The 8,666-nt window shown below is 69.1% G+C and overlaps 1 protein-coding gene across 1 annotated transcript; it reads right to left on the bottom strand.

Annotated features, from left to right (window-relative positions):
- Window positions 1-367: 367 nt before the first annotated feature.
- On the bottom strand, window positions 368-8,096 carry SPIRE2 (spire type actin nucleation factor 2). The gene is made up of 15 exons (XM_064459809.1): window positions 7,761-8,096; window positions 4,673-4,710; window positions 4,077-4,436; window positions 3,664-3,744; window positions 3,423-3,587; window positions 3,232-3,318; window positions 2,953-3,076; window positions 2,683-2,852; window positions 2,425-2,575; window positions 2,165-2,298; window positions 1,483-1,617; window positions 1,344-1,411; window positions 1,228-1,255; window positions 1,018-1,133; window positions 368-937 (listed from the first exon to the last, which is right to left on the bottom strand). The coding sequence occupies exons 1-15, from the start codon at window positions 7,978-7,980 to the stop codon at window positions 727-729; spliced, it is 2,088 nt and encodes a 695-aa protein (XP_064315879.1). The 5' UTR covers window positions 7,981-8,096; the 3' UTR covers window positions 368-726.
- Between the last annotated feature and the right edge of the window lie 570 nt (window positions 8,097-8,666).

The following is an 8,666-nucleotide window of genomic DNA, read 5'->3' as shown; positions in this document are numbered from 1 at the left end:
GATCATTCCCACGGCCCGTGTGCCGGGCACAGCCCTCGGACACGCGTGGGACCCGGGGGACAGGCCGGGGGGAGCCCTGGGGACAGCCTGGGCTGGGGGCATGCAGTGGGGCAGGTGGGGGGGGGGCACTGGAAATCGGGGGCAGGATTTTCCCACGGGTGCTGTGTGGGGTCACGGACCGGGCACAGCCGGGGAGGGCGGGCAGGGAGGATGCCTACACTCACGCTCTATCAAGAAGGCCACAGTTTAATTAAGGGGGCGGTGGGACACCCAGTCCTCACTCAGGGCGTTGCTCACACCCTCCAGTCCCTTCCGCTCTGGCTCATCCACCCACCTACCCACTCAGGAACAGCCACATGGCCCCAGGGGCAGCCCAGCAGGTTTATTAACTAGGTGGGGATGTACAAGGCAGCTGTGCCAGCCCACAGCACTGGGCACCCCACCATGGCCAGGGCTTGGCACGAAAGTGGGGCCGGGGGGGGCGAAGGCTGGTGGCTGCGGGCCCCCCATGGCGGGATCCATTCCTGTCCGCCCACAGGCCGTGCCAGCGTCCCGCCGCGGTGGGGATGGCAGTCCTCCCACCATGCCACCAGTCGTCGCCTCCCCCTGGTCCGTAAGGTATATAAATATAGAGGCTGTATGTATACATCCTATGTATATATGTACATCGGGGTGGCCGCTCGCGGGGTCTGCACCGGGGCAGCCAGCATCCCCGTGCCAGGCCCTTCACTTGTGCCAGGAATCACCGTAGAGGGATCGGGCCTTGGCAGCGCGGCGCGGGGCAGCGTTGAGGACGGCCACGCTGCGGCGGCTGGAGCAGATGACGTCGGTGACGAAGCCGGCGCAGTCACTGCAGATGTCACGCAGGACAGAGCCCTGGGCATAGATGTGGGGGAACTCCTCTTCCACCCGGCGCCAGCATGTACCCGGGAGCGAGCTGTGGCACAGGGCACACCGTCAGCCTCGGCCCCAGGAGGAGGAGGAGCGGGGAGGAAGGCTGAGGGCCATGGGACTCACTGGAAGGTCTCTCTCCTCCGCAGTGGCAGGGCTTTGGCCAGCAGCGAGCCTGGGAGGCTCTCGAAGCCCAACGCATAGACAGGGATGTGAGCCAGCTTCTTGGAAGGCATCTTCATCTGCCAGGTGCAGGCGTCAGGGCAGGACAGAGACGGGGTGGGGACGGGGACAGGGAGAGGGACATGGCAGCACCGGCTGAAGCCGGTTCCTTACCTTCAGGCTGCAGGAGCTGCAGACAGACCTGAGGACACAGAGAGAGGCGTGTGAGCGGAGCCGTAGCAGGCACCCTCCCAGCCCCACAGCCCAGCGGGACGAGTTGCGGCGCTCACCGCTTGCAGAAGAGGCATGCTGCAGGCCAGGAGAAGAGGGGGAACTTGGCCCTGCAGCAGCAGCAGACCTGCGGGCAGAGGGGGGTAAAAGCCGGGGGCCGGGGGGGCAGCACTTGGCCCCTCTGGCCCCAGCTCCCACCTTCCCCTTCCGCAGGCTGCTGTACAGCTCCTTGCTCTGCAGAAACTTCTCCATCTCAGCCTTGACCAGCACCCTGCGCACGTTGATCATCTCCTCCACGGTGAGGGCCAGGCTCTCCACGGGGTGGCTGAACTCCTGCAGGCGAGGGGGGAATGTCAGCCCCATCTGCCACAGGGCTGCGGCACAGGGCATGGCCCCGGGCATCCCTGTGCCATGGGCAGGGCATCCCTGGCATGGGCACAGCATCCCTCGAATCAGCAGAGTGTCCCTGGCCCAGGCAGAACCTCCTGGCACGGGCACAGCATCCCTCGCATCGGCAGAGTGTCCCTGGCCCAGGCAGAACCTCCTGGCATGGGGAGAGCATCCCTGGCATGGGCAGAGCATCCCTGGCACAGGCAGAACCTCCCGACATGGGGAGAGCATCCCTGGCACAGGCAGAGCATCCCTGGCATGGGTAGAGCATCTCCAGCACTGGCAGAGCTTCTCTGGCACGGACGCAGGGCACACAGCACAGCGTGCCTCAAGTCCCACATCCCGTACAGATGGATCAGGGAGGACACAGGGACCCCCTCCCAGCCACTTGTGCCCTTGTGCCAGGCCCCCGTGTGCCTGTGGTCATGCTCATGTGGTGTCCCCAGCACCGGTGTCCCCAGCCTGGCCCAGCCGCACCACCAGCACTCACCAGCCAGAGGTGCTTGGAGCTGGTACCAGGAGCAGTGCTGGATCCGTCCTCTGGCCTCTCCTCCACGGCGCCGAGGGCAGCCCGGGCCGGTGCTGAGCTGTCCGGCAGCGGGTGGCAGCTGGCAGGGACGGAGCCTGTGGGGTGGGACGGGGAGGCCGTGGCACAGCCACGCTGCCCAGTGCCACCCCTGCCGCAGGGCACAGCACAGCCACCCTGGGGACAGGGGGGATGGCACAGGGCTGGGGACCTCCGGTAGGTACCTGAGCGGGGCCGGGGCTCGGGCTGCAGCGGCTCTTGCTCTGGGGGCACAGCCTGGCCACCCCCCAGCTGGCTCTGCAGCTGTGCCAGGTCCTGCTCTGAGAAGGAGCGGTCCCGCTTCAGGGGCATCTCCGTGCCTGGAGACTCCTCCTCCTGCAAGGCCATGGGCACTGCATGACTCCGGGGACCCCCTCATCCCCCCGGCACCTCTGGGTCCCCCTGACCTCCACCCTCCCGCTCTGCCATGTCCCTTCTCTTGCCTCGGAGATGTTCATCTCCTCCATCTCGGCGAGGGTGGGTGCCTTGAGCAGGACGCGGGGTCGCGGGCGTGCCGGCACAGCGCTCGCTGGGCACCGGGAGAGCTCGAGGCAGGAGCTGGAGGCCAGGCGGCCCGAGCAGGCGTGGGGGATGCAGGGCAGGGAGCTGTAGGCTACGGAGGGGACAGGGCTCAGTCCCGGCACAACAGGGACCTGTCCTGGTGCTGGGCACATTGCTGGCATCCCAGCACAGCAGGGTGGGTATGCTGGTACCTTTCTGGCTGCAGTACGGCGTCTCCACGGGCCGAAGCTTCCTCTCCTGCCTGATCTCCTCCAGGATCTTCTCATGGAGCGTCCTCTGCTTCTGGGGCAGGGGCCGCAGCCGCCGCTCCGATGCCTGTGGGACACACAGACCAGACCTCAGGCGGTGGCCGTAGCTTGGGGCTGACCACCCTCAGGGTGCCTGGCCAGGTGGGGACAGCACCCATGGGACGCACTGAGCCCTGGCCAGGTGCTGCCATGCTGTGGAGGTGTCCCGGTGCTGGCACTTACCTGCTTCAGCGGGGGCCGGGAGCGGATGAAGTCGAGGATGAGCTCGTGGGCGTCCTTCTTCACCCGGGGTGGGATGTCTCCATCCACCTGGGAGAGGGCAGAGGGGCCGTGGGTGATGTCTGCGCCGGGGCCGGCGGGTGGCACGGCAGCATGGCGGGAGGCCAGAGCGGGGACAGCCCGGCCATGCTCACCATGACCTTGCGGAGTTTGTAGTTGCGGGCGCGGATGTCCTGCATGAGCATCTCGAAGGGGGTGAGCTGGTACTCGGTGGGGAGGGGATTGAACTGCTTCTCCTGCACCTTCTTCAGCTTCACGCCGTGCCGCAGCTCCCGCATCAGCTGCACCCACAGCCGAGCCTGGTGGAGGAACGGACACGGCATCAGCCCCCGCCTGGCCCTGGCAGGGTCCCCACACCCAGCTATGCCACCGTACCCAGTCGGTGTTGCGCAGGTTGCCCAGCTCTGCCGCTGGCCGCTCCTCTGCCTCCTCATCCTCCTTCAGCTTCTGCAGCATCTGCCGCGGCATAAGACGCCGTCACCCCTCCCCGGTGGCACCGAGGGTCCGGCCGGCACCATGCCATGGGTCCACAGCACCGACATGTACCCCCAAAGCACCCTCATCCCCGCTATGAGCTGTTGCCACCGGCACCAGCCCAGGGCAGGCGGGAGCCAGCGGTGCCATAGCGCAGCACCCCAGGAGAGGGTGTATGGCCAAATGCTGGCACTGGCAGCCCTGGTTGGGGCAGGCAGAGGAAAGAACCATGCTCACCCCAGCATCTTGGGCCCGTGGGTGGTTCCCCTGGCCAGGCAGCGGTGCTGGCCACACCACCGGGCGCCGGTGCTCACCTCCTTGGCATCACGGATCTTGGCAAGGAAGGCTTTCAGCTCCACGGTCTCGGCGAAGAGCGCCCGGCAGACGGCCTGGTAATGCGCCTGGGCCTCGGCAGGGTCGGCCAGGCGGGCGGCACAGCACCGCATGGCCTGCCCAAACGTGCGCACGGCGCGTGGCGGCCCCTCGCCCCCCTCCTCCTCCTCCTCCTGCCCCCCGTAGCCCTCATCGGCCGTGCCGCAGCCGCTGTCCTCTGAGTCGCTGTTGGTCATCAGGTCGATGAGCTGCTCCAACCGCGGGCTCAGCTCCCGCTCCTCATTCTCATCCAGCCCCCAGTCCAGCGCCCGGTAGATGGCAAAGCCCAACGACTGCACCATCTGTGGGGAGACAGCACCAGCTGGGCCCTGGCCAGACCCCGGCACCGGCTGCACCAGGGGGAGCCCCCCGGCCCCCCAGCCATTGGTGCTGGGTGTCATCCCCCCTGCTGCGCCCCAGAACCCCATCACCATCACTGCAGGATGAGGAGAACAGGCGGCAGAGCCCACCTGGGGACCCCTGCGCCAGGGTGCAATGGCAGAGTGACCAGCCGGGTGGGCGTCCAGCCCCCACGTACCTGGGCTTCGGCGGAGGGCGTCAGCAGCGGAGGCAGCTCTGGGGGAGGAGGGCAGAGTCACCGCTGGCACCCACAGCCAGTGCCAGGCATCCCCCCTCGGTGTCACCTCCCGTCCTGCACCCCAGGGATGCTGCACCCACCCGGGGCACCCCGCAGGGGCACCCTGAGCGGGTCCCCATCCCCAGCTGGTCCCATCCTGAGCTGGTCCCAGGACACAGCTCCACGGGTCAACGGGGACTGGACCTGCATGTTGAGCCTCAGTATCAGGCAGTGCCAGGTGCAAAACGGTGGCGCAGCCTCTGTTGCCCTCCCTGCCTGGCCGAGTGTGGCAGGCTTTGCCGGGCATCGCAGCAAACACCGGCCCTGGGCAACGAGCCCAAACAGGCACCAGCTGCTCAGCCCCACTGCCTCCAGCCAGATCCGGGAGCCTCATCAGCGATGGCAGCGTCACCCTTTACCCCTCACCTTGGGGCTGGGTGGAGCCGAGAGCTCTGCGCCCACAGGGAAATGCCCCCTGTACCCCTCTGGGCTGCGAGCACCGGCAGCCTGAGCACCGGCAGCGTGGGCACGGGCAGGCAGGGGTGCAGCGAGCACTCGCAGATCACCTGCAGGACACAGCCTGGGTGCCCAGCGTGGGCTGCAGGGACGGGTTGTGCCCAACAAACGATGCTGCTTCCCACTGCAGAGCCAGCACAGCTGGAGCACCATGCCCACACACACAGAGCACCGTGCCCACACACACGCGAGCCCAGGACACGCTGTGGGCAGCTCGCACCCTCCCAGCAGCCAGGAGACCGTGGGACAAGGAGCAGGAGTGCATTCTGCAGCGTCCCCAAGGGCAGTGACCCGATAGTGGCTGCAGAGCTGCTTCCCCGGTGCAGGGGAGCACCGGCCATTAGCTCTCCATTTAGCTGATCGATGCAGCAGCCGCGGGGATGTGCCGGCTGCGTGCCGGCCAGGCCAGGCGCCGTGCAGGAAGGTTAGTGCAAGCGTTGGAGACGCAGGGTCCGGCCGTGCCGTGGTGCCACACATGAGCCCGTCATCACCCTGACACCCCCAGGCTGTGCCTGGCTCCTGCTGCAGCGCCAGCCCCGGGGTGCTCTGCCCTGGCTGGGAGAGGATGTGGTAGTGCATCCCCAGGACCCCAACACTGGCACCCTAGACCTGGTGCCTGGCCGGAGCCCCATGCCACTGACTGTGGCTGGGCAGACACTGTGGGAGCTGCGCCAGCAGCTGAGCCTGGCTGGTCACAGCAGCTCCCTCCAGCCGCTGGGGCATGGCCGAGGAGGGAGCTCCCTTGCGACGGGGAATTGGAGTGGCTTAGGTGGGTGCTGCCGGCTCACCCAGCCCATGTCCAGCCCCGCGCCCAGCTGGAGCTGCCAAGCCGTGTGCCAGGCCAGTGCCACCACCTGCAGTGGTGCTGGGAGGCACCCAGAGCTCATCCAGCTTCAGGCTCCACCACAAAGGGCCCAGATTCAGCCCTGGGGAGGCGGCTCAGGCTGGCAAAGGAGGGACCTGGGAGCAGGAGGTTGCGCGGTGGCACCAGCTTTGGCACAGCAGCTGCGGTGGCTTAGAGGAGGGTGTGGGGCCATTCCCATGTGCAACTGGTGGAACTGGTGTGACCACACCATGCCCAACCGCCATGAGCACGTGCCGTGCCTATGTATGGCCTTGCCCCAGGTATGGTGCTGGCCGCAGCCAGTCTACGCCCCGCCGCTGGCTCCAAGCGCCCCACGCTTGCCCCCCTGCCCTGCGAGGACATGCAGAGACACCGCAGCGACACCACAGCGTCTCTGCCGGGCCATGGGAGAGGACAGGCAGTGACACCGCAGTGTCACTGCCCATCCCTGCCCATCCATGAACCCCCAGGGAGGCCCTGTCATTCTGGCAGCACTGAGCACCGTCCCCAGGCATGCTGGCCTCCCCGCGGGGTGAGGTGGGTGAAGCTGTGTGCCACGCTCTGTCATCAGGCACAGGGTGCTCCCTGCCGCACCAAGCCGCCCAGCTTTGCTGCTGGCAGCCGGCTGAGCCTAATTACAGCCCGTAACCACCGCGGCCCTGCCCAGCAGCATCAACTGCCTGCAGAGAGGGCACAGCCCTGAGGCTGAAGGTCAGGGACAGCGCTGCCCAAAACATGGGGGACACGCCGAGCTGGGGACAGGGTCCCCTGCAGGGTTTGAATGTGCAGGCACGTTCAGGTGTGTGTGGCGGGCGTGCTTCTATGTGTGCCATGTGTGTGTAGGTGTGCATCCCCGTGCCTGTCCTTGCCATGTGTCCTGCCTGCCCTGATGGGCTTGTTGTCCTGCAGCTCCACAGTGAGTCCCAGGCCTGTTAGCCCCACACCCACGGGCACCCTGCACACCCTTGCACCCCGCACACCCCTGCACCCCGAGCCAGCCTCACTGGAGCGCCCAGATGGGCCCTGCTGGTGCTGGTGCCAGTGCCACACCAGCCCTGGACCCCCGAGTCACCGGCCCACCACCCGCACTGGTACCGGCAGTGCCAGCAATGGTCCCGGCTGTGCCGGTGCCGGTGCCAGTCCTCCTTGCCAGGGCTTGGGGTTTGCCCCCATCCCTGACATTGCCAGTGCTGCCTTCCAGCCCCCGGTGCTGGTGCCAGTGCTGCCTTCCAGTCCCCGGTGCCGGTGCCGCCTTCCAGCCCCCCGGTGCCGGTGCCAGTGCCGCCTTCCAGCCCCCGGTGCCGGGGCCGGTGTTGCCGTCCAGCCCCGCGGTGCCGGGGCCGGCTCTCTCCCCCATCCTCCCGGTGCCTCCGGTGCCGCACCCCCGCAGCCGGTGCCTTCCGTACCCCCTCCCAGTGCCGCTCCCCCTGCCCACCCCTCGCTGCCGGTCCCGGCCCTTCTCCACCGGTGCCGGTCCCTCCCGCCGGGCCCCTACGGGCGCGCCCCCGCCGCCGGTATCCCCGGTCCCTCGGGCGCCCCCTACCGGCGCCGGTAAGCAATTCCTAGTTCCGGTCCCTCCGGCACGCCGGTGTCCCCCCCCCTCTCCCCGCCCCGGGCACCCCCTCCCCGGGCGGCCCCCTGTTCCCGTTGCCGTTGGCGGTCGCAGCCCCGGCTGCGGCGGGCACTCACCGGGCGGCGGCGCGGGCAGGACGACGCTGCCGTCGCCGCGGAGGCGGATGTCGGCGGCGCGGAGCGGGGCGGCGGCGGGGGGGGCGGCGGCGGCGGCGGCGGCGCGGCAGCCCTGGAAGCAGAGGGCCCAGGCCTGCTCCTCGTTCAGCGGCTGCTCGTAGCACTTCAGCACCTCCTCGAGGGACAGCTCCCGCGGCGCCCCGCCGCCCGCCCGCGCCATCGCCCCATCCCCGCCGCGCCGCCGGGCGGGAGGGGCGGCCGCGGGGGCGGGGAGCCGAGCGGCGCCCAGCGGGGCCGAGCGGGGCGGCTGGCGGCCCGACCGACCCTCCTCCGCCCCCGCGGCTCGGCCACGCCTCCGCCGCCGCCGCCGTCACCGCCCCGCCGCCGCCGGGGGTGACCGCCGGGAGGGGGACCGGGCGGACGCGGCGGCGCCGAGGGGGATGGCACGGCTCCGGGACGGCTCCGGGACGGCTCCGGGACGGCTCGGTAGGGTTCGGTAGGGCTCCGGACGGCTCGGTAGGGCTCGGTACGGCCCGCCCAGGCTGGCAGGATGCAAAATCAGGGTGCAGGACTGGGTGCAGGGAGTGTAATCGGCTGCAGGGTGCGGCGTGCAGAGTGCAGGGTGCGGGGCACGTGACAGGGTGCGGGGCATGGGGTGCGGGGCACACAACGGGGTGCAGGGCACAGGGTGTGGGGCACATGACAGGGTGCGGGGCATGGGATGTGGGGCACACAACGGGGTGCGGGGCACGCAGCGGGGTGCAGGACACATGGAGGGGTGCTGGGCATGGGGTGCAGGGCACACAGCAGGAGGCAGGGTGCAGGGCACAGGGCGCAGGGCACATGACAGGGTGCAGGGCACAACATGTAGGGCACAAGGTGGGGTGCAGGGCACAGGGTGCAGGA

This window comes from Phalacrocorax carbo, chromosome 8 (assembly GCF_963921805.1).
Source record: "Phalacrocorax carbo chromosome 8, bPhaCar2.1, whole genome shotgun sequence".
Classification (NCBI taxonomy): Eukaryota; Metazoa; Chordata; class Aves; order Suliformes; family Phalacrocoracidae; genus Phalacrocorax; species Phalacrocorax carbo.
The sequence above is the reverse complement of the archived record's forward strand: the minus strand, read 5'-3'. Positions and strand labels throughout refer to the sequence as shown.

Coding starts and splice junctions, on each gene's coding strand:
- SPIRE2 (XM_064459809.1), bottom strand. CDS start 7,980: ATGGCGCGGGCGGGCGGCGGGGCGCCGCGGGAGCTGTCCCTCGAGGAG. Junction 3,077..3,231: donor CCCGGCCCCCGCTGAAGCAG/GTAAGTGCCAGC, acceptor TGTGTCCCACAG/GCATCGGAGCGGCGGCTGCG. Junction 1,256..1,343: donor GCATGCCTCTTCTGCAAGCG/GTGAGCGCCGCA, acceptor CTGTGTCCTCAG/GTCTGTCTGCAGCTCCTGCA.